The 25,633-nt window shown below is 36.1% G+C and overlaps 2 protein-coding genes across 5 annotated transcripts in view; one reads left to right on the top strand and one right to left on the bottom strand.

The window, feature by feature from the left end:
• ESR2 (estrogen receptor 2) overlaps nucleotides 1-13,815 on the top strand; it is a 75,715-nt gene extending 61,900 nt beyond the window's left edge. The window contains exons 7-8 of the mRNA XM_074235983.1: nucleotides 3,944-4,124; nucleotides 6,038-13,815. Coding sequence (XP_074092084.1) covers nucleotides 3,944-4,124; nucleotides 6,038-6,227 — 371 coding nt within the window. The 3' untranslated portion in view covers nucleotides 6,228-13,815. The remainder of the gene's footprint in view (nucleotides 1-3,943; nucleotides 4,125-6,037) is intronic.
• A 5,823-nt stretch (nucleotides 13,816-19,638) lies between these two features.
• Nucleotides 19,639-25,633, bottom strand: part of SYNE2 (spectrin repeat containing nuclear envelope protein 2) — a 414,448-nt gene continuing 408,453 nt past the window's right edge. For all 4 annotated transcript variants that reach the window (XM_074235980.1, XM_074235979.1, XM_074235982.1 and 1 more), the window contains 4 exons: nucleotides 24,317-24,508; nucleotides 22,289-22,378; nucleotides 21,355-21,401; nucleotides 19,639-20,946 (listed from right to left, as the gene is read on the bottom strand). In XM_074235980.1, coding sequence (XP_074092081.1) covers nucleotides 20,715-20,946; nucleotides 21,355-21,401; nucleotides 22,289-22,378; nucleotides 24,317-24,508 — 561 coding nt within the window. In that variant the 3' untranslated portion in view covers nucleotides 19,639-20,714. The remainder of the gene's footprint in view (nucleotides 20,947-21,354; nucleotides 21,402-22,288; nucleotides 22,379-24,316; nucleotides 24,509-25,633) is intronic.

The raw sequence follows: 25,633 nt of genomic DNA, 5'->3' as shown, positions 1-25,633 counted from the left end.
TCCAAACATGGTTAAGTGAAGAGTCCTCGATTTGGAATCAAATGACCATTGTTCTTTAGCTTTGAGTACTTGAGTAAGTTTCTTAACCTTTCTGCCTAAATTTCCTCATCTGGGAAGTAAAAATAGTAATTATCTCCTTAAGGGTCATTGTTTGGGTTTTTTACATCTCTCGGGTCTCTCAGGGGGTCTTGCACATATCATAGAATCATGGACACGGAGAGATGAAAAGGACCTCAGTAGTTATCTAGTCCAATCCATATCCAAAAGAAATCCTCCACTGCCAATGTACCAGACAGGTCATCTTGACCTCTGATTGAAGATCCTCCATTGAGATGAAATTCACCACTCTTAGAAGTGGCTCTGGTACTGCCTTCTGAAGCTAAACAGAACATGTAAAATTCTCCTTCCATGTCACAGTGCTTTGAATACTTGAAGGTAGTTATAATCTTCCACAATAAGAGTTTTTTCTGTAGGTTAAATGGTCTACTTTGTTTATTATTCTTTTTTTTTTTTGGTAGTGGAAATTGGATTTTCTGGATATTATCATGTCATCAGCAAATAATATTTTGATATCCTTATTTCCAGTGTTAATCCGTTTTTAACTTTTCTTGATGAATAGCAGTGCTGCATAGTGACAGAGAGCTGCTTTTGACAATAACAGGTTCAAGTCTTGATTCTGACCAAGCATTGTTGTGTGACCCTGGACAAATAAGTTAACCTTTCAAGTCTCCAGGGAATTCTATGAGACCATCACTTGCAGAATAGTTACTAATCTGCATTGGAAAAGGGAGTTAACCTCATTGTGAAATGCCCAATACTTATGAAATCAGAGATCTGATGAAAAAAGTTTTTTTTTTTTCCTTCTTATTAAAATTGGTAGGAGTTTCTAATATGTTGTCAAATTTAAGTGGTGAGAGTGGACATCTTTATTTACTAGCTTTCAAAAAAATTCTTTTTTAAAAATTGTGGGCTTAATAAGCATCAACAAGCATGTACATTTCAATATATATAATGTGCAGAAAAGAGGTTTAACAGCTAGGTAGGCAGTGCATAGAGCACCAGCCCTGGAGTCAGGAGGACCTGAGTTCAAATTCGACCTCAGACAGGTAATAATTGCCTAGTTTTGTGACCTTGGGCAAGTCACATAACCCCACTGCCTTAAATAATTAAAAAAATTTTAAAAAAGAAATGAGCTTTAAATATGAATATTTAATACAACTTGTTTTTATTGCATTTAGAACAGTAGTAAGTAATAATAATAATACTATTATACTTATCTGTCTCCCTTTCTGACCTTCCCTCTGTTTACTTCTGTGTATTTTTGAGGATTTTATTGCCCTTTTTTCTTTATTTTATTCCTTTTAAAAAAAAATACGCTTTTCCAGTGCTTGCCACAACTCTTTCCCACCAAGAAAGCCCCAAAGAAGTATAATGATTTTTTCCACCAATAGATTGTGTCCGAAAATTATATTTTTCTAATTTTACATCTATAGTTGAACTCTCAGCCATAAGGTGGGACTTATTTTTAGTGTTCTGAAGCCCTGACCACTCATTGATTGCATTGAGTTCTTTTTCTTTAGGTTTTTGCAAGGCAAATGGAATTAAGTGGTTTGCCCAAGGCCACACAGCTAGGTAATTATTACGTGTCTGAGACTGGATTTGAACCCAGGTACTCCTGATTCCAGGGCCGGTGCTTTGTCCACTGCATTGAGTTCTTAATTCTTTCAAAACTGTTTTTCTCTACAATGTTATAGTTCTGTTCACTTCATTCTATATCAGTTTATACTAATATTCTCAGATTTCTTTGATTCTGTCCTTTTCAGTATTTTTAATGGAATGATAATATTCATTTCATCATTCTATTATAATTTGTCTAGTTGGGCAATCATTTTCTATTTTTTTAACTTCAAAAAATTACAAATATTTTTTGTACACATACATCTTTTGTTTTGGGGGAGATTAAAGTTGTAATATCTCAAGGTCAAAAGTGGTGTCTACAGGACTTTTCAGGTTGGTGTTGTTGGAACAATTCATAAGTTTATCAACTATGTCTACAGTACATTAGTATGTCTGTTTTCTCACAGCCTCTTTGGCAATTGTTACTTTCCTTTTTTCTTATTTCCAATCTGATGGATATGAGGTAGAAACTGAAAGTTGTTTTAATTTACATTTCTCTTATATTAGTGATTTGAAACATTTTATGTGGTTGTTGATACTTGAATTTTTTTCCTTTTTAAATTGCCTTATTTATATCTGATGTCTACCTATTGGGAATTGTTCTTGTTCCTATATATTTATATAAATTCTAAATATATATTGAATATCAACCTATGAAGAGAAATTTGACACAAATATTTTTTCTTAGTTTATTGTTTCCCTCTAAATTCTAACAATGATTTTATTTAATTGAAATTGTACATTTTACCTTTTATGATTATCTCTTTGCTTTGGTAAAAACTTCACCCCATATCCATTTTTTTGTTAAAGGTGTTTGTTTTCTTGCTCCTTTAATTTTTGTTACTATATGATATTTTAGAACTGGCTTCCTTATCTGTTTTGTCAGACTACTTTCCAACTTTCTAAGTAGTTTTTGTTGAATTGTGGGACCTTACTGAAGTAACTGATTATTTTTGGGTCTGGGGCACTTAATGTTTTCCCTTGATCAAGAAAAATTTTAACTAGTACCAAATTATTTTGATTACTGCTTTGTAGTATAATTTAAGATCTGGTACCAAAAGACCTTCTTCCTTCATATCTTTTTTCATGATTTCTCTTGAGAGCCTTGAATTCTTGTTTCTTCAGATGCCTTTTTAAAATATTGCATTTAGGGGTGGCTAGGTGGTCCAGTGGCTAGAGCACCAGTCTTGGAGTCAGGAGTACCTGGGTTCAAATCCGACCCCAGACACTTAATAATTATCTAGCTGTGTGGCTTTGGGCAAGCCACTTAACCCCATTGCCTTGAAAAATATTGTATTTAGCTCAGAAATGTTCAATTTTTTGCAATGAGCCCCTGTGGCAATGTGTTGAAGCTTATGAAACCTTTCTCAGAATGTCACTTTTAAATGCATAAAATACATAGAATTACAAAAGAATAGCTTTTTTCTAAAAAAAAAAGCCATCTTAGTTCATGACTTTCCTAAAATATATCCACAGACCCCACCTTGTGGGAATCCATACACCCCAAGTTAAGAACACCTGGTCCACATTATGAAATAATCCTTTGATTTTAGCACCTGGGTTTTTTGTGTGTGTGTGTGTTTTTGTTTGTTTGGGGGTTTTTTTTAGGTTTTTGCTAGGCAATAGGGTTAAGTGGCTTGCCCAAGGCCACACAGCTAGGTAGTTATTAAGTGTCTGAGGTCCAATTTGAACTCAAGTACTCCTGACTCCAGGGCCAGTTATCTATTGCACCACCTAGCCGCCCCAGCACCTGTTTTTAATAGGATTGGTTCTAATATTTCTCCATTGCAGATTCAGTATGACTCTTTGCTTAAGGTAGGTAATTTTTATTGTATTGAAGCAAAATCCCTCTTTACTTTTCCTCAGCATTTTTGACATGAATTAGTGATGAATTTTTTAGAAGGTTTAGCCTGTCCCTATTCAAATATGTGCTTTTTTAGGGGTGATGAGTGATACCTCTCCCTTTTTCTCTTGGTATGGTAGGGACCTAGGGAGGTTCCCTAACTTATCTCTCTAGATAATTAATCATTCTTTTGGGAGTATTGTTACTGAATGGCTAAGGTGAAAGACTAGGTAGATGCTTAAATAACTGCATGAAATCAAAACCATACTTTTCAGATTTGGATCCAGCAAACTGTCAGAACAATGCAAAGCAAATGTGGTCTTCTCACCAGAGGAGGTATGCCTACTGGCTTGCTGGGGATAGGGTTTTCACCCTCTTCCTTTCATGACAGAAAATGTGGTATGGTTTTTCTTTTCTGCCTAGGTATGTTTCCTTTAGCAGCAGCACCTGAAGAGCCAGAGAGCAGCAGGAAGTTACATCACCTGCTTAATGCTGTGACAGATGCACTGGTGTGGGTTATTGCAAAGAGTGGCATCTCCTCTCAGCAGCAGTCCCTACGGCTGGCTAACCTTTTGATGCTTCTTTCTCATGTTAGGCATGCAAGGTACCAACGTGGTGGTAAATGCTTTACTGGATTTTGAGGGGCAGGGGGGAATTGTCAATACAGAAATGGGCAGAGTACTTATCAGAAAGCATTAGATTCAGAGTTTTAAAAAATAATAAGTTCAAATCTCAGCCCTGCTTTTTATAAAGTGTGTGGCCTTTAGGAAACCACTTATTCTCTTGGGTCCTCAGTTACTTCAATTGTAAAAGGAGGAGGTTGGGCAAAAATGTTCCTTCCAGACTTCTCATTTTGTCATTCTGTGAATGTATAAGCTTCAATGTTTACTTAGCTTAATAAGGCAAATTTTCAATGAAAGGAAGAAAGGGAGAAAGATATCCTGAATGGGAAGGTAATGCTGTGTTAGCATCTCTCTAAGCAATGATGCTTGCCATGACCTTTCTGGTTTAATGTTAGTAGCACTCAGCTCACAATTTATCCAGCTGGGATTACAGTAAACCTAAAACTTTCTTTGCTAGAGATTCAAGTTCCACTCACAACAGAGCCCTTAATAGGTTCTTATATGTGTGTGTCATGGTCCCCTTCTTGTGAAGTCTATCAATCCTTTCTCAGAATAATGTATTTAAATATGTAAAATAAAGTCATAGGATTACAAAGGAAACCAATTGTATGGAAGCATAATTATCAATTTTTTTTAAAAAAGTTCACAGACCCCAGGTGAAGAAACCTTGCTAGAAGACTAAATCTATTTCTTTCCATCCTCTCTATGGTAAGAGACCCCCATGAAGCTATGAGATTTGGAGGAAGCTACCAAAACCTTTCCCAAAAAAGAATCTATTTTATCCTTCCTTGTTGTGGCTGTTATGAATCAACAAGCCTTTGATAAAAACCTGATACTTCCACCCCCATTTCCACTGTGTTAGGCACTGGGCATACAAATGCAAAGGTGAGGTAAGTCTGCCCTCAAGGAATTTATTTTTGGGGGAGAGAACCAGACAAAGATGTCCTGGGTAGGGAGTTTTTTTACTAGGTAATGGATTGTAATTTTTTTTCATAGTATTAATAGTAGTATTGATTTGATTATCACTCCCAGAGAAAGAGCAAGAGGTGGAGAGTTGGGGGAGGGAAAGAGGTGACTATTGTGATAATTGGAGGAAAAAGATCCAAGAATAGTGACTCTTTGGGTGGAACAGGCTTCAGAGAAAGAAATAAGACAGAAATACTGTTATGTTTCAGGACTTTGAGAAAGTTCTATATCATGGAGTCATCTAGTTTAGCAAGTATACAATGATTGTATTAAAAGTTCATAGATTTATAGAATGTTAAAGCTGGAAAGGGATCTAAGAGATTATCTAATTCAAGTTCCTCATTTTACAGTGAAAAAGCTAATGCCTAGAGAAGCAACTGATTTACCCAAGGTCAAATTAGATAAGGAAACATTTACACTGGAGGATGAACCACATAATATTAATGATGAGATGATGATGATGATAAATATTTTGAGACCACCATGTATCCATACCCACTTTACCTGATGGGGGGGTGTGAGTGTGGGAGTAATACATAAAACAATAAAAGAAGCATAGAGTCTCATCTGAGAATTCTTTGTGTGTGTGTGTGTGTGTGTGTGTGTGTCTATGTGTAATTTTATTTTCCCCTTAATTACATGTTAAAATTTTTTAACATTTTTTTAAAGTCTTGAGTTCCAGATTCTATCTCTTCTGTCCTCCCTCCCCTATCCCCTCCTTGTCATGGATGGTAAGCAAGTTAATATAGTTCATACATATGCAGTCACGTAAAAACCCTGAAAATTCTTAAAGTCAGAGATTTGGAGAGAGACAATATACACAATTGGGAAACATGATTCCATTGCTGCTTTTTCTTGTATTTCACAAGCATTATAATATCCCTTCCCTTGAGAATTCTAGTTTTTCTTCTTTTTATGTTTCCCACAGTAACAAAGGTATGGAGCATCTGCTTAGCATGAAATGCAAAAATGTGGTCCCTGTTTATGACCTGCTCCTGGAGATGCTGAATGCCCACACATTGAGGGGATATAAAAAGTCATCTGTCACTGTGTCAGAGTATGGCCCTGCAGAGCAGAGTGAGAACAAGGAGGGGGGCCCTCAGGATCTGTCTCAGTGAGGTCTTCTTACCCAAGAGGAGCTGGCCTGAAAATGAGATGCACAGAAGTGACTGGGACCTGAGCCAAAGTAAAGAGTTCTTTCTTGGTTTGAGGGTGTCTTTTGAAGCTCATGGAAAATGAAACTGTCCAGTGTATGTAAACTTTCATCATCTGTCTGTTCTTTGGTTGAAGACTCAGTGTTCAGCTGTGTGATACTGATGACCTATTTATGAGCACAACTGTGATTTTTAGGGACTAGTGTAAGAAAATCATTGTTTCTGTTGTTAATTAGTAAACTGAGATATAGGGTTTATATCTCTTGGGATCTTTTAGGCTCTCAGATCTGACAACATCACCTCCTTGCCCCTTTAAAAATATATAGTGAGAAAGAAGGTGGAAGAGTAGATAAAATGAGAATATCCTAGAGTTGGAAGGGTCCTCAGAGTGGGTCACCTGAAAAACCCTCACCTAAAGCACTGTGATTTTGGGAGAAAGAGTTCTAAGTTAGGAACCCAAGGATGATGGTTGGAATTTGACATCACTTCATCCTTCTGGGCATCAGTCATCATGAAATGAAGGTTTCAGACTCAACCCCTGAAGTCCCTTCTAGTTCTAAATTAATAATCCCTTCTGTGATACCCTGGGCAAGTCATTTAACTCTGTTTGCCTCAGTTTCCTCATCTGTAGATGAGCTGGAGAAGGAAATGGCAAACCCCTCCAGTATCTTTGCCAAGAAAACCCCAAATGGGTCATGAAATGGGCATGACTAAAATGACTCATCAACAAATAACAAATAAAACCTCTGACAAGTGGTCATCAAAGATGCGAACAAGTTTATTGATGCTCTGGCAAAATAGCCTGAGCTAGACATTATCTCTGTGAACTTGACTGAACACAGAGGTCTGGGTGTGTATAGAATTGCAGGGAGGACCAGAAATGAATCTCTCTCTCAACTTCCTCCCCAGCTCATTTTGTGACTGTACTATCTTAGGCACTGTATGAAGTAGACAAACCTCTTCTGTGCTCTTTCCATGCAGTTGATCACCTACAAATTATGGCTAGGCAAGCCTCTTGGTTTTGGTGTGTTTTTATTCTCTGTTGGTAGCAGTGTGAATTTTGACTACTAAAAAACATTGTTTATCCTGATATTGATATAATTGATATAATTTACTTAAGTAATCAGAAAATAGTCAAGTACACTCAGTGCATTGGAATTGAATTTTCTCTCTCTCTCTCTCTCATGTAAATAGATTTTGTAGGCACTGTCAAAATTTGAGACCAAGGTTATAAGGTGGACTTGAAAAGAAATTCTAGGGAGTGGGACATGGGATTAGGAGCCATGCTGCTGTTAGTGATTATTTTGGTGGCATACTGTAAACTGTGAGAAAGGGTCTTTCTCTGTGCTCCCTGTCTCCCCATCCTTCGTTGTCCTTGGTCTCTTGGAGTCCTATGTGGGACAAAGAGCAGTCCAATTGGAAGTGGCCAACATGGGATATAAGGTGGTTGTGGAGGACTTAAATAAATGTGGGTTTGTTGTGGGAGTGTTGCAGTCATATGAAGAGCTGGTAAATTCAGTACATGATTCTTAGTTATAGTAAATCTTTTATCAGATTCCCAAGTCTTCCCTGTGCCAAGGAAGGGGGGGGGGAGCGAAATGCTTTAAGGAAAAAAATAAATCACTTCCCCCCAATGCCTAAACAAATTCTACCAGGGGATGCTGGTGTCAAGGTCTGATTGATTTTAACTTTATATGCTTCTTGTGATGTTCCTAATAACAAATGGTCAGTATCCTGTAGTCTCCTCTTCTGAAGAATGGTTGTAAGTCTTACTCTTCTTTACTACAACATTTTGTGACAGCTGATGATCTGATATTTTGGGGGCATAATTAGTTTCATCAAAAAACGTTTCTTCATTTTAAGCTTTTTGTTTTTAATTGGAGGGCTAATCAATTGTTTGCTTACATAGTATTCAATAATTGACAGGTAGTGGAATAGGGTTGGAAAATGAACATAAATTATTAGTGCCTCCTAAATGTGATTTTACCATATAGCTAAGGGAAAACAGTCCTGAAATTGCTACCAGTTTACTTTCTTTTTTCTTTTTTTTTCTTTTTTTAGGTTTTTGCAAGGCAAATGGGGTTAAATGGCTTGCCCAAGGCCACACAGCTAGGTAATTAAGTGTCTGAGACCGGATTTGAACCCAGATACTCCTGACTCCAAGGCTGGTGCTTTATCCACTACACCACCTAGCCGCCACCTACCAGCTTTCTAGAAATAATCAAGTACATAAATTGAGGTCTATCTTTACTTTGGAAAGAAAAAAAGGCAGTTTCATCATCATAATTGATGAATTTGATTGGCAGCATCTTTGGAAAGTGCTCACAAACAACGTATTCATGTTGTGGGATTCAATATATTGATTCCCTTTGGGGATTTGGGAATGAACAGCCTTTTGAGGGAGGAAAAGCAAATCATTTTTCCTTTGATTAGTACACAAGTATCATATATTGACAGTAAGAACACCCTGGACTTTAGATACATGGACTTATGTCAGGAAACTTCTGTAAATAGAGTTTTAAATTATTTCTTAGAATCATTTTTACTTAGTGCTTAAATTTAAGAAAGGAAACGGGATCAGAAAATAGTCAAGTACACTCAGAATAATCACAGCTAAATTATAAAGCTGGTGAATTTTTATCCTGAAGAGGTTTAAAAGTGTTTTCTGCAACTCAGTACCCTGGGGTCTTGCTAGGATCTCATAGAGTGCAGAGGTGAACATAGTTTTGGAGAATCAGAGGATCATTTATTTCTAAGTTTGCCAGAAGGGCAGGTCTATACTTGATGAGGAGTCTCCCCCTGCTGGAGTTAATGTCCATTGCTACATACAGGAAAAACTACTCAGAGCCCCAATTTTATTCTCTTGGAACTTAATAAAAGGACAAGATTTAAGGTGGTTTTTTTTTAATAAATGGAATATGGCTTGATTGAATGAAAATTCATAAATGAAATCCCTTCTCAGATCATAGAATCATAGAACTAGAGTCCCAAGAGCCAACTGGATAAGAAAGAATGGACTTGATTTGTAAGACTACCCTAAATTTTATAGTTGAGAAAACTGAGGTTCAATACTCATACTAAAATGACTCTTATTCTTCTTTGTACCCCTTGAAATTTAATCGAAGATCCTCCTTTTGAGTCAAAGGAATAAATCTCTAATGAAATTTCAGTGAACCACATAAGGAAGATATTAATTCTCCCACCCCCCCCCAATACCTATTTGCCCAGGAGGGCCCATTCTCTAAATATTGGATGATAACATTGGTCCATAAAGGATAGACAAAACCCGAGAGTCAGATATGGGGTGGGGGTGGAGGAAGTGGATAGAAAGAGGGGGGGAATTTGTTCTCATTTTCAGGTGTAGATTCAGAGTCAGACAACTTGGAGTTGTCCTCGTTCTGTCACTTAATTAGTTGTGAAACTGCTTCCTTTCTTTGAAATTCCATTTCCTCTGTGATATCCAAGTTCCCTTCTGGCTCTGAGATTGGTACTGTTGGAGAGATTCTAGCATCATTGGGCCATGGAAAACTCACATTGATGAAATCCCAAGCCCACTGAAGAACTGACATCTTTGTGAGTTCCATAGATAGACACAACTTCCCTAGGTCCATATTAATCATGTTGTGAAAGAAGAATCAAATCCAAATGGAAAAAAATTAGAGATTAAAAAAAAGACACAACATATAAGACAACTTTTAAAAACTGAAGATAGTAAGCTTTGGTCTACATTTAAACTCCAGTTTCTTATCTGGATATTTTCTATCACAAGTCTTTTAGAATTGTCTTTGATTATTATACTGCTGAAATGTGCAAGTCCATCAGAGTTGATCATCACCTAACATTGTTAGTGTATATAATGTTCTTCTGGTTCTGTTCACTTGATTTAGCATCAATTCATGTAAGACTTTCAGGCAATTCTGAAGTCCTATCCTCATGATTTCTTATAGAACAATTCTACTAGCTTATTTTAAAAGTCATTTCTAATTAAAAAATTTTAGGATTCTGATGCCCATGAAGAATAAGTGATATTAGTTGATTGTTGATAGTTGATCAAGATTAAAGGCCTCAACTTCTTTATATGAGTTTCCTTTTATATTTTAGTCCCCCCTCCCAAATACACCTTTTTGAGAAGGGCACAATAAGTTAATAGCTTCGCAGGCCTCCCTTCAAACAATAAATTATATTGTCATATAATTGAATATTTTTTTAGCTCTCAAACCATCAGCCTTCCCACAAATTAGAATTTATGAGACAATGACTGTCTGTGACTCTTTGAAATTTTCCTAAATCTCAAGAGATATTGTTCTAGCTTCACTGAAACTTCTGTAGGAAATTCCAGCTTTAATTTTCATAGGAAATAAATTGGGAAACATGTTGGATTGGGGAAAAGGAGAGGAAGAGAGAAGAAATCACAAGAAAGTGAGCTCTGAAAAATCTGAACCTAAAGAACTTTTGAACAGTAGTCCTTTGTCTCTTCCTTGTGACCTAGGATAACAATATTTCTTTCCTAGCTTTTGTTTAGGTATGAACTTTTTCATTTTTTTTGGCAAGGCAATGGGGAGTTAAGTAAGTGTCAGAGGTATCTGGGATGGATTTGAACTCAGTTCCTCCTTACTCCAAGGCAAGTTCTCTATCCACTGCAATACCCTTATTTGGGTATAATCTACAACAATGGTATCAAATTGAAATAGAAATAAAAAACACAAAAACAATATGTAAGGATTCCTGTGGGCTACAAATTATCATAGAAAACCATATTAGTATTATTTTATCAAGTTTTTATTTTGTTAAATATTACATATTAGTCTAGTTTGTGTTGCATTATGGAATGTTGTAGGTTGCATGTTCTATGTTTGGCTAAGCATAACACATGGTAGACACAGTCATACATACACATATACTCACACATTCATGCATGTGTATATTGAATTGACTTTCTTCCCAAGAAATTGAGATTTTTCATTTGAGAGGGGAAAAAAATAAACTTGAAGGATAAAAGACTTAGATATAATTCTAAGAATATTAGAATGGTTAACAAAGGGGTCATACATCCTTAAGGAATTTAATTTCAATTAATATTAATTGAATAATTAAGTCATATTAACAGCAAAAACTTTTGGAATAAAAAGTATATCTAATTCTTAAGAAGCTTGATTTACACGTTTGTTTACAAAAATGAAAGAGAAGAGGGAAAAAAAACCACCTACCTAATTCATGGGAGGATTGGGGTGGGGAGTTAATTTCATTCTCTGAAACAAAAATCTGTTTGAGGAAGCTATAATACCAGAGATAGAAACTAGACAAGTTTGTACCCATTTAAAAAAAATTAATTCTTTCCTATGTCCCATTGTTTAATCCTAGGTCTCTCAGTACAAGCTGTTAATGACACCTAACTGTGATTTTGTGTATTGTTTTTATACAATGAGAGTCAATGTGGCACATAATAGAGCTGACCTTACATCCAGGCATCCAGGTTCAGTCCTGGCTATGACACAAAATGTCAAGTGATGACTTCTTAGTACTATAAGCATCTAAGATAGTAAGTTGCAGAGAAGTTGCCAACTCTCCCAACATAGGTAGTGTTCCTTTATCAGGGAGTTCCAAACCCAGTAGATCCAATTTTATATAAAAAAGGTCTCCCAATATGCTCTATTTATTATCCAAAATTATCTAATATTATCCATCATTTCCTCTCTAGTTGAAAAAAAAAGAATCCTTACCAAAAACACAATCTTATCTTTCGTCAAAAAAAACGTAACCTAATGATCAAAACAGATTTTGGTAAGGGTTTTTTTGTTTTGTTTTGTTTTGTATTTTTGTTTTTTTAAGCTTCTTTTGTATTGCCACTTCTTTTAAAGGGGAAAAAAGTATTGGACAAAAAACTGAGGCAGGGGCAGCTAAGTGGCAAGCACGGGCCCTGGAGTCAGGAGTACCTGGGTTCAAATCTGATCTCAGACACTTAATAATTACCTAGCTGTGTGGCCTTGGGCAAGCCACTTAACCCCATTTGCCTTGCAAAAACCTAAAAAAATAAAAATAAATAAAAAGAACTGATGCAAAAAATTGACTTTTAGCAGTTAGAGAAGCACTAAGGAGTCTTTAAAAAACCCAGTTACCTGCTCCCCAACATTTTACAAATGCCAGCTATTGGATAATTTGTCCCTTTTGACATTGGTTGCTTTAGCCATTTTCTATAGGATAATGATGTGGTTCCTATTTTTGAATTACCATTTCAGGAAGCTATCCTTCTTTAGTTAATTTCCTATGCTAATCAGGAATTGTATTCGAGAACTAAGTTTATTTATCCTTAATATTTTATTTTTGGACTTGTGCCTGATTTCCAATTGATGGAATATTATCAGTTTTCTACCTGGACTAAGTTTTTTACCTTTATCCTAATTACATTAATCCACTGATTCACCAAAAAAGTCAAATCAATTTTTTGAAAATTAATATTGACAGTACTTGGCTTTAAAGAAAAAAACTACTTTAAGCGTCCATCACTTTTAGCCAGGTGCAAGCAATTCTAGACTTGCAGCAGTTTTATAAGCTTTTCTTTTTTATCCAATTTATATGCTTTATATTTCACATCCATGGTGTCCCCTCACACCTTCACATTCTATCTTCTAATTTTTTTAACCTAACAGTATTTGACACATCTACTATCAAGACACTTCTACAAAGAAAGAAAAATATGAAGTTATATTTTAAAAAATCCTTAGTCACATGTAGTTAAAGGATCATAGATTTAGTTAGAAGAGACTTTAAAGAACTTTGAATTCAACTCCCTCATTCTACAGATGAAGAAATTGAGTCTTAGAAAGGTTAAGTAAAATGCCCTGGGTCACGCAGAGAGTGTGGGTACTGAAGGATAAGAGACTTAGATATAATTCTAAGAATATTAGAACAGTTAATAAAAATATTTGAACTTGGCTTTTTTCTGAATCCAAGTCACCCTGCTGCCCTAAATTCTATTTTTTTTTTGGTAAGGTATTGAAGTTAAGTGACTTGCCCAAGGTCACATAGCTAGGAAATTATTAAGTGTCTGAGGCTGGATTTGAACTACTGACTCCAGGGTTGATGCTCTATCATTGCACCATCCAGCTGACTCCTGTCCTAAATTTTGAAATAGAACAACAGTCAATTCTGAAATAAGATAGGGTTGGTATACATAGAATATAGAATCAAGTGGCAAGCCACAGATTAGGGTCTCTGGAAGAGACTTCAATGGTCACATTGTCCAGCTTCCCACTTTCATAGATAGGAAAACTGAAGCTGAGTGAATGGGTTCAAATAGCTGGTTAGTGGCAGAATTCCAATCTACTTATTTTTATTCCAAGTCACTCTCTTTATCATAGGATATTGATACTTGTTTCTAAGATTCTATTTACCTAAGTTGCATTTGAATTCTATAGAAAAATGGTTGCACCTTCCATCTCCACTTACATCACTAGATCACCTCTCAAAAATACTCATCCCTGTTACCTGGGAAGAGATGTGTGTGCCCTTAAATGGAAATAATGACTCAGAAAAATAGTGCTTATCCTGTATCCTGGGGGGGGGGGGGATGAAGGGGAAGGGGCAAGGGCAGGGAATTAAAGTTTGTCCCTCTTGCTTTTTCTCTGCTAGATTATATTTAACAAGTTTGTGTTTTGTGTTAAACCAAGTTTCATGTACCTGCTACCATTGTAATTTTGAGGGAAATACTTAAAATGTTGATATACACATACAGCATAAATATTAAGTTAGTAAAAACATATAATGAAAACAAGTTAGTTTGGTGAAAGGATTCTGAACTATTGAAGAAATTGCATCTGGAAGATTGGTGCCTAAGTGATATATTGAAGGGATTCTGTGAGGAAGGCAAGCACTCTATAAAGGACAGCTAGAACAAATGTATAATGCACGAAGATGGGATGGATTATTGTATGTGAGAAATGGGTTCAAACTATAGGTGACTAGGGAAATAATTCACATTTAGATGAGTTGGCAGGTTGTCTAATTAAAATTCTTGAAAATTTTTAGGAAGTTCATGTTTATTTTGCCATTTCCCCACTATGGAGATGAGTATTGCACTAACATATAATGTATACTAATATACTGTGTTTTTCTTTTGTGGCCCTAAAAAAACATGTTGGCAAGTCAGATTCTTTTGCAGCTCAGCTTCCATCTCATTTAGTGGTTGGTCTTTGTTCCTTGTGTTCCAGGCTATGAGTCTCATGTGTCATATTTCCTTTCCTCTCTAAGGCCATCTTGTTAGATGATGCTATTTTGTTTTCTTCACATCTCATTGGCAGGAATGACAAAGATTTCATCACTATTAACATTTATGCAAGGATAGTTACAGATAAATTTCTAAGTGCTGTACAATTTTTCCCCATGTTAGGTAGGTTTTCTAAACTGTGATTTATGTGACTGTCTGAGTCCAAGATGAGTGATTATACTTTGTCAACAAATGTTTATTGATTGCCCTAATTTTTAGCTATCTAGTCCTTTCAGGTGAATGCTTTATTTATGCTTTTGTATATTTCAAGACAGTCATTGGTGTTTACCTCCACTGAAACTCTTAAGGCTGATCTTTCTTTAAACATAAATTTAATTCTTCTGTTGTATGAAAGCCAGTGATTATGCTCTGCTTCCTATTCCTATGAATAGTATTTTTTTCTTTGCTAATGTTCTTTGGAATGTGTTGCTATTATAAAATGAGGTATGACATCATATAAATAAAATGTTTTTCATTCTTTTCTTTTTTGGTTTGGTTTTTGAAAAAAATTAGGCCAACATTTTCTAGTAAGCAAATTCAGACTGGTTGTGTTAACATAGCTTTCATTCATACTCTATGAAGTATGAGAGTGGTGGATGGTTTAAGCTGTAAGCTTACTGTAAGCTGCACTAGGGCCAAAGTGAAGTGGGTGTTCATATAAAGTCTGAGCAAGAAAGTGGAAGATTGTGTGTGTGTGTGTGTGTGTGTGTGTGTGTGTGTGTGTATGTGTGAGAGAGATAGAGGGAGAACTAGTTTTTTAAAAAAAAAAAGTAAAAAACAACCCAAATCAGAGCATTTATATATTGCCCTGATTTCTAATGATGCCAAAATGGACAAATACATGATATTTGGTTTTGGAATTCAGCCATACACAAATGTCCTACATCTCAGTTCTTTCTCTGAACCTTCTATCCTTTTCCTACTTGATTAGTGAAAGTGTAATAGAAACAGCTTATTAAGTTAGATTTGACTTAGAAACAATCTAATGACATCATTTTACAGGTGAGTAAACTGAGGCTCAGAGAGATTGAGATTTTGCCAAAGTGGGATTTGAATGTAATACTGCAATGCTTTTTCCAAACAGGTAACTGACTAATCAGCATGATCCATTCCTAGGTAACTAGAAAACTGGTAGTAGAGTATGAATGTAAAGTGATTAGTAAGAATGCTATAATGGCAAACAACAAACTTTTATTTTTCCTTTACCTTTAATGATGATGTTTGTCCTTCATTCTTTTCTTAAAAATTTTATTTAAGGCAATGGGGTTAAGTGACTTGCCCAAGGTCACACAGCTAGGTAATTGTTGTGTCTGAGGACACATTTGAACTCAGGTCCTCTTGACTCCAGGGGCAGTGCTCCATCTACTGTGTGCCACCTAGCTGCCCCCTTGTCCTTTGTTCTTGAAGACGACCTTGTCATCAGGGAGGTGATGCCATGACAAGCACATGATGTAGATTTGAGTGAGGGGAGGCTATACCAAGTCATCAGCCTCACTTTCTCCTCCAGTGACCAGATATGGATCAGGACTGGAGATGCTCTGGATGCATGGCAATCAGCGTTAGGTGACTTGCTCAAGGTCACACAGCTAGTAAGTGTCAAGAATTTAAGGCTGTGTTCTCTCTACTGTGCCACCTAGCTGCTCTTTTAATCTTTGTACTGCCACCCACCCTGCAAGATCTTAAAAGGAATTTAAGACAATCACGGATATTTCCCTACTCACTTACCTAGCAGCAAGCCCCCAATTAAATAATTTGGATACTACCACATCAGTCAAAGATGGAAGAACTTCTTAATTCAGGGGTTAGGTTTTATCCCAATCATAATGTATTAGATGAAGGTTTCCAGTTTTCCAGAATAATATGAGGTAAGAACTAAATAAGTTTTCACTGTGATCTTTCTATTATTTCATTTTTTTAATCTTCAGGAGAGTTGTGATTTTGAGGAACTGTCCAGTTTAGGTTTTAGACTTTTTAAAGTTTCCTGGATTATTGTAATCATCAATGAATAAAAGATGATTTTAAAGACTATAAAATATACCTTAAGGCAGTTCTTGATTATTTTTTTTTGGACCATTTTGAGACTTTTGGTAAAAGCCCTTTTTTTTTTTATTATATCACATCACCTCAGCAATTTTGATAAAACTGTATATAATGAAGGTAATTTGCAGCCTGAAATTTTCTTTGGTCCTTTGAGCACTCTTCAAATCTTCAATCTTATATAAGCTGCTTAATGGCAGCTGTACTGGCATGTCAGCAACTTAAGTGAATTTAGTTATGTGGATATTTGAAACGTGGAATGTGATTACTATGGACAGACAAAGTTCAAGATGTGAAAATGAGTAATTAAATATTCTGTTAGCAGTATACCAAAATAAAAGGAAGAAAAGGTGTTGCTTGATAGATATTTATTATCTTGAATCCTTGACCTGGTATAAAAAGGTCTTGGGAAATAGGGCTGGAATTATCTCTTGTACTATCATAGAATTAACTCTTCTTTGCAAGTATGGGATCAGATAGTCCTGCTCTATAAGTATTTATATAACTGTGGGGAAAATATTATTGACACACCTGAGTCTAATCTGAATTAAAATTAGCCAAGTGTCTGGAACATAGACTATATAAATGCCCCTTTCCCTATTAAGAAAGTAAATAAGGTGTCAATATATCTCATTTGCCAATTGCCAAGGAGTAAATGATTAACTGAAAAATTACCAATTCGCTTTACTGGGTTTGAGTTGGCTTCCATTTCTCTGGTTTCTTCAACTAAAGTGTCAATCAAATAAGTCCTTTAATGATAGATGAATGCTATTCAAAGTAGTTAACAGATTTCACATGAAATTACTTGAATTCTACAAGGTGCCCAAAGGGATGAAGATAGTAAAACATCCTTAACAAAAATGGTGACTCTCCGTTGTCTTATAACTAGGTATAATACTAGCCATTCTTAAGAAGTTATGCCAGGGTCTTTCCTTGGTCCTGTCACTGAGGCAATACCGATTTTAAGAAGTCAGGTATAGGGGAAACATGTACTACAAATTCAGTGGCATCCTCTGAATCACCACCTATTATATTTGCCACACCAACAAAATTTGCCTCAGAAATAGCTTTGTATGATTATGCTGGGAAAAACAAAGTTCCAGAGCAGCAGAAATTTTTTCAGAAGTCTGATGGTCTACCTGTCCACTTGAAACAGTCTACCCAACCAAATGCTCTATCAGACCATCATGGCTTTGACTCTGGGAGGGACCATCTACTGCCTGATAGCTCTCTACATGGCTTCACAACCAAAAAATAAATGAACTGGGCTTCATAATACTGATTTATTAACAAGAGTTTTGGCATAAAACCCTTTGAATTGTCTATTTTCCTAATTGTGATTTTTTTTTGACCTGTGTAAGTTTGTTATTCAGAATGAATTGGAGGGCTAATCAATAAGGAAACATTTTGGTTGGTTTTGTTTCTGAAAAGTAGATTATCAGAACATGTTGAAAAGTTAGTTATTATTTAAGCAAAAGTAATAATTTGACCTCTCATTTTCTCCAGAGGTTGGCAGGTCAGCTCATTCACACCTCACTGTGATGAGGCCACCAGAGATTTCTGGTTGTGCCTATGAACCCACAAGAGAGATTCTCAGTCGGAGAAACTTTTCTGTCACCAGATGTGCTGGCTAAGGGAGGAGGGGATTCACTGAAGCCAGCACCAGTGATAGCCAAGGCCTTTAACATCCTGGTGCCAAAAATCTGTTCTTTCTGACACTACAGGTTTCACTGGGAATTTAATTAGCTGGGAATTTTTTCATCTTGCAGCATGGTATTAATAGAAATTATTTCCTGTTAACTATCCATCATACCCATAGCTTTGTCATATAGTTTCAAAATGCCTGATCTTTAAATATTCCAGAAATGAAGATTATGTATTTATTCCACCATGGGAACGGAACAATTCTTATTGAAAGTTATGCACTTTGAACTTAACTATTATTGTACAGTATTTCCCTCCCTGTGGTTCTTCTTTACTCTTGTTAAATGCTGTAGCCTTATGGTATAATTTATTTTTGCTTGTGGAATAAATACAAGGATGAGAAGTTAAAAAAAAAAAGTTATGCCAGGCTACTATCATTTTCTTTTTTCACTGTGCAACTGTGACTAAATTTATGGAAAGAAGTTCCTTTACTTCTTTTCTCCATTTATATAAATCAATCTTTCAAGATCCATTTTGGGTCCTCCTTCACCTAATTAAAATAAACACACACCTCACATTTCTGTAGTACTTTTAGATGAAAAGAAACACTTTCCTCACAAAAAAAAAAGACTGTAGGTGTAGGGATAAATGAAGGTATCACTAGTATTTTATAAATGAGGAATCTGGAGTTCAGAAAGGAGGCAATTTGCCCAAGATCTTCCAGGATTTACATTAAGTAACAACTTTGTGTTTACACTTTTTCTTCTCAAGGAATCCTCTGAGAGCTTAATATAGTGCCATGCCAATACTCTGTGGTCAATAAACACATACTAGCTGTATGAGTCTGTTTCTGCTATTTTTAGAATGATGAAACAGAGACTCTGACAAAATGAGATTGACATCAGATTTGAATAGGCTAAGTTAACATAGAACAAAATCTGGTAAGTTAACCCACCAAGTTGGAAAAGCTCATAATTTGAACTGTGATTTCCTGCTATCTGAGGACCACCTAAGGACGGATCATCTAGCTTAAGTTTGGAGAATAGAAGAACTTACTTTGGTGACTCAGGATATTAAAAAAAATAGATTTCAGTCTTATATAACCCTTTTCCAGGCCAGTAGTGAAAATGATGGAATGGTGGAAAAGGGAGCAGTAAGTGCTAGACTGTGTAGGTCCTTTAAATGTACAGATTTGCATTTAGTATTGCCAGTTCTATGTGGTTTAATGACTCAAGTGCACTAGAAAGACATGGACAAGAATAGCACAGGATTAAAAAATGTGGAGGGTATAACTGGTACCAGCAACCACCCAGTTCTACTGAAGCACTGAAAGGGAGCCACTGTCATCAAGGCCAGGGGCTGTTCTGCATTTAGAACAGACTGAGGGCTGAATCCCACATGAAGTTTAAAGGTACAAAATTCAGTGTTGCAAAGAGGGCAGATTTCTTTTTAATGAGGAAAAACAACACACTGGAAGAATACATGCTACAAGTAGCTTCGTGTTTCTGTACCAACCCACTTGACTATAATACAGCTTCACCAAAAAAACAAAAACAGAACAACAAAACCCCACAGCATCACTTTATAAAGTGTGAAAAGTCTTATAAAGTTAACTTATAAAAAACATATCAGTCTGTCTTTTGGCATTTACTGTACATTATTCAAAAACTCAAGCTAAAGCCCAGATTTTAAAAAATTGAAGTTTACATTACTCATTTGTATCCATACAATCCAAAGACATAATTTCAAAAATATGCACAATATAAAACCACATCCATGCAACAGAATAATTTTTAAAAAAAAACCTTTTCCAACTACATATATAAAAAAAAGTCAGACTCAGCAGACAAATACAGACACTTTACATTAAGAACAGACTAGTATCAAATTTCATTGCATTCTTGTTATCCAGCAATTTTGTGCTAAACATTTCAAATGTGATTGTGTCTATCAGTTTTATCGCAACATGTGCATGAGGTTTTGAACCATTAAGGGACTTTTTATTCCCTAAACTATTTTTACTGTACATACTGTAGTGAATACTACTATTCAATAACGTTCGCTACATGGGATAACTAATTTTCCCATCTATAAACTCATCTTAGAAGTTTTGTAAATAAAAAGTCAGCATCCACAATAATGCTAGGCTCTTTTGCAGTTTTAGAAGGCTAAACGTGAACAGAAAACCATTGAGTTTTGCCAAAGCAACTAAGGTGTCTCACAGAACAGCTGGTAGACTGTGGTCCGACAGGCCCTCCCCCCCAGTGAAAGAAGGTCATATAATACAGCAACACCCATGGATTGTGTCACTTGAACCACACACCCATCCCAGCCATAATGACTCCAGTATTCCCCAGAGAGGCAGACTCCAATTCATGGCACATGATCATTGGTTATGGTGCCTAATAGAAAGACTACTTACATTGGGATTGTAAACACTAGGGCCCCCAGGCTTGAGTGTCCATGCTGAATATCGTTATAGGATGCACCCCTAGCATGCACCCACTCTATGTTGGTGGGGGTCCATTGGTGTACCTCAGCATAGGATAGAAAGATCGGGCAAAATTGTTAGCTTGGGTGCAACTGTAGTCTTCCTCTGAAGAGGGAATCATGCAAGCCAGAAGCAACAAGAGAAGGAAAAACAACTGGAGGGGCAGGGCTGCTCTAAACACCCGGTAGAGGAAGGAACGGGGCCCAGAGCTGGTCGGAGTTGAGGCAGGGTCAGAAAGATGTTCCACTCTGTAAATAAAGGATAATTATTGGTTAGTAATAAAGTTCAAAGAGCAGAGCACATAGTGAGATTTCCTTATCCCTCTTATTCCCTAAATGTTGAGTTCTTCAAGTTTTTTTTTGTAAGGTACTGATCCATGTTAGTCTCTCAGACATGTGACTTCCTGCTTTTTAAATTTTAATGAGATTAGAATCATAGAATTGCATCCAAGGGGGGGGGGGGGGGGAATGCTAAGAACAGAAATAGAACCTTAATTTTCAAGGAATTTCAAACATTGAGAGAACACAATGCCAAAATGAAGAAAATGTCAAAAATGATACAGAAGTATCCATTTTTGCACTGAGTTATTGGTGGGTAGAAAAAAGAATGAGAATATGGATTTTTCCATGTCAATAATTAGAATGAGATCATGTTACCTGCTATTTTTCTTACTCTTTTCTTCTGTAATTCTCTCTGCTCCAGCCTGTTGGGATGAAAAGATTCTAATTAGTAAGTTGAAGACACTTTCAAAGTACAAGCTGGAATAGTTCACGAAGTGCAGTTTCAGTCATTATTGCTATGAGATTTGAAATGGAAGCTAGTCTATGAATATTTTTCTTTCCCTCAATATATTGGAAGAAGAAGAAGAGTTCAGTTTGGTAGGAGGAAAAAAAAGGATTTTTTTTCATCCTAAAAATGGTTATGGTGTAAAGACAACAGTGATCAGTAAAATATTTTTTTTAAATAGGAAATGTTGAAAGCTCTTTCACTTTTCAGTTTTAATAAAATTCCATCTGGAAATAATTCAACACTGCTCTTATTTCAACACTGGACTTATTCAAAAACTTATAAAGACTTATTCAAAAATTAAGTCCAATAAGCCTTTCCAGTGTGCTTCAAAAACAAATTATAGATAAGGTTAGGGATTGATTAGAGAATCTGCTAATTGAAATGTGTATAACCTGACTTTCTCAGCAGTACAGCCAAATGATGTTAATTTAATCACCTGAAAATTTGACTGTTCCAAACAAAATAGCTGACAAAATAGTCTCTAAGGCCCCTTATGGATTTAAATCTCAGATATTAAGATGTGGACCAAGGGAGTAGATGTGCTGTTATCTGAAGAGTCCTCTTGTGCAAGAGTGGTTATACCCGTTGTGCTTGATCCCAAAGGGTAGAACTAAGAATATGGATTGTTAGGTGTCATGTAAACAACTCCTTGCCAAATAGATCTAAGAATGGAATGTGTGGTTTCATGGAACTTGTCGAGATGTCTTAAGGAGTCCTGAGTTCTCCATTAGCATAACATTCTAATAATGGAAACTCTATTCTCAAAGAAAAAGTTTAGGTTTTTTTTGTTTTTAAAAATACCTTCTCTTGAGAAGTTGGCACAGAATCTGAAGACAGATGATGGCCATTACTGTCCACGTCGTCCAAAGCTGTCAATGTCGTATCCTCATCCTAAAATCCACAAACCATGTGTAAGTAGGAAGAACTTCAAGCACACCTCATCAAAGGATAACAAGGATGAGCCTGACACAGGCACCTGAAACATTCTCAGGTCACAAAAGCTAACAATCTTCCTCCTCCCTGCTCACAAAGAATCTGGAGTGATCAACTTCAGTGAAGCCATGAACTCACGAATGAACACTTTTCTCCATTGGTGAGGACTTCAACTCACCTCTACTTTCTCTTCTGTGCCACTTTTCTCAGCTTCTTTTCATACGTCCTTTACAGAGAAGGTACCCAATATAATAAAAAGTCTTCATTCGGATATCTCATGAAGATCAGAATAATGCTTTGGGCTATCTGTCACTCTCACTTCGGCTATATGACTGGCCCACCACCTCTTGGAATCATGATTATGAAGTCCTCATACTAGGTCTCATCTATAAGCTATGCTTGGTAATATGATGACCTCCCACGTTGTAAAGTTGAAAATACTGAATATAAATGTAAACTACCATATATCATTATGAATTCAGAGTGTAGCTCTGAAGGACTCAAGGGAGAACCTGTAGTTTGGGATGGGAGTGATTTTCCTAAAACCACCATGTATGTGACTTTATTTCTCAGATGTCAGAGTCAGCTGAGATGCAAGGGGAAGGGGTGTGTGAAGTTTATTTCTGCATGTATATTTATAACCATTTTCTATGTGTGCAAAATTGATGATTTCTATACTATTAAGTCTCTTAGATTTAAAGCAGTTTGGGGCTGAATTTCTATTTCTGAAGATCTAGACCTGGGATGAGTCAATCATTTGGAAAGAGGGGTTTCAGGGAGAATGGCTTAGGATTAAACTAGTGAACTATATTTTATGAAATATTCTAAAGTATTTACTCCAAAGGACACTAGCAATTGCCCAGAATATAAATACTGTTATCTATGGTATAAAATAGCCCCTGCTGCCATTCTTCCTCAACCCCTCCTCCCTTTTAATAAAAGTACTGCTAGTGCTAAGACAAGTATGCATGAGATGACTAGGTGATATGTGAGTCAAGTGCTAGATTTGGAAATAAGATCAAGTCCCATTTCAGTTTTCCTATTTGTAAAATGATGATAATGATTTTACTTACTGAGCAGGTAAAGCATTCTGAAAACTTAAAGTGCTATTTAAATGTATTATGTGAACAGCCTCATATAAATACAGGGAGTAGCAGCCACAGTGAGTTCATCCATACAGGTACAGTCACAGATGCTATCTTAAAAGATGCTATCTGAAAGTTCCCCAATGAAAGGAAATTCTCCACCCCACCCCACCCCCGCCTTCTTTTGTCCCCTTGGGAGTAGTAGCATCACTTTTGTATCCTATGCTCTTCATTCAAATCCTTTTGCCAAGGAGCCTGCCCATATTGGTCACTTAGCATTTTCTCCAACCATCAACATATTTCTGTTCCATTGCCATACCTTAAGAGAAGGCAATCACAAGTGCTCTAGATGACAAAGTGAAAATCAGATTCTGGCTCTGAAAACTTAATAGTTATGTGATCAAAGTCATTCAACTTCTGGAGTTTCCTTAGTCTTTGATAAAAGAAGACCAATCCTTATAGTACCTCTCTCCTTCCCTCCCAGTGCTGATGTGAGGAAAGTATTTATACATCCTCATGTGTTCTATAATTGTGACCTATTACCATAGTTTTTCCAATGTGGTATGGAGAAGGGCTGAAACAACTATTCTGCAAGTGACCTGAGGACCAGAAGTCCACTTATTGTACTTTGTCTCCCTATAATCAGTTCATTTTCCCATCTCAGCAAGTCTGCTATCAACTCTTGTTGCCCTTTCTGTTTTCCTCCCATAGATTGATAACACTGAGTTGCATTATTGGTTTTTAAACACCTAGAATAAATTGTGCACAAAATAGGTCAAGAATTTTATTTATTGCAGTGAATCTTTCTCACCTGGTTTTCCTGAAAAGATTCTAAATCTTGTGAAACTTGGTCCAGCAGCTGGTTGAGTTTCTTTCCAATGACATGAATCTTTTCATCAGCTTCAATATAATCTTCCCCATCTCCTTTAGCAAGTAGGTACTTTGAGATCTCCTGGAGAGAGTTTACTTGAAGCTGCTGCTCCAACAACTCCTTTTCTAGTTGCTAAAAATAAACAAAAACAAAGATGTAAAGTTAATCTGACTGAGAGTCACAGGGAGAAAGGGATGGATAGAGAGGCCATCTTTCTGCATATAAAAATATTAAAACATTATTTGCTGAAATAGTCCAATTTTAAAAAGAAACTTCCATATACTTTAAACTTAAATTCCTGATATTCCAGTGTCTTGAATATTAATAGATGCTAAATTTTTTAACTGAATTAGTATACTAATTTTGGTTTGTGAGCACATACGCACGTATGTTCTTGCGCATAATACAAATACTGATCTTCTGAACTTTTTTTTAAGGTTTTTGCAAGGCAAATGGGGTTAAGTGGCTTGCCCAAGGCCACACAGCTAGGTAATTATTAAGTGTCTGAGGCCAGATTTGAAAACTCAGGGACTCCTGACTCTAGGGCCTGTGCTCTATTCACTGCACCACCTAGCCATCCGTACTTTTTCTGTCTATCTAGATGCTTTAGAGTCTCATATCCTCAGGGAAAGGAACCATTTTATTTTTGGTAGGTTCTACTCTAAGGAGTCTTATAAAAATTATACAGAGCTCAGAGATATTTTATGGAGATCCTGAAAGGAGGACTTTGTGCACAGATGACCTTATATATAACACAATCAAGAAAGATAGAGGAGAGTACAAAAAGCTCATTTGACTACAAGAAGAATTGCTTAGTTTGATGGAGAAGATTCAAAAATAGTAAACTATTTCAAAAAAAATCAAAGTTTAAAAAAATGTCATTGTGAGCCTTCATGATTGCAAGTAAAAATATAAGCGAAAGACTTCAAATCAGCCTTTTCTTAGTGTATTATTCAGAGGTCAAGACAATTTTTGGTAACCAACATTCTGATAGAGGTGATGATGCATATTAAAACTAAAGACTAAAAAAAAAAACCTAAAAAACAATGAAGAAAGTCTGGAAGGTCTGAAGGAAAATTGAACAGTATCTACAGGCACTGATTTATCCAATCCTGATCTCAAGCTACTGAGCCACAATGACACCAATTTCAAATTTTCCACCAAATTAAAATGAAAAAAACATAATCCAAAATGCTAATTTTATTAAAATTATCTGGTTGACATCATGGTGTCGTACATTTCCTGAATTGGATGAGT

The sequence above is a fragment of the Macrotis lagotis genome, chromosome 4 (assembly GCF_037893015.1).
Source record: "Macrotis lagotis isolate mMagLag1 chromosome 4, bilby.v1.9.chrom.fasta, whole genome shotgun sequence".
NCBI classification, from domain to species: domain Eukaryota; kingdom Metazoa; phylum Chordata; class Mammalia; order Peramelemorphia; family Peramelidae; genus Macrotis; species Macrotis lagotis.
This window is presented reverse-complemented; position numbering and strand designations above follow the sequence as displayed.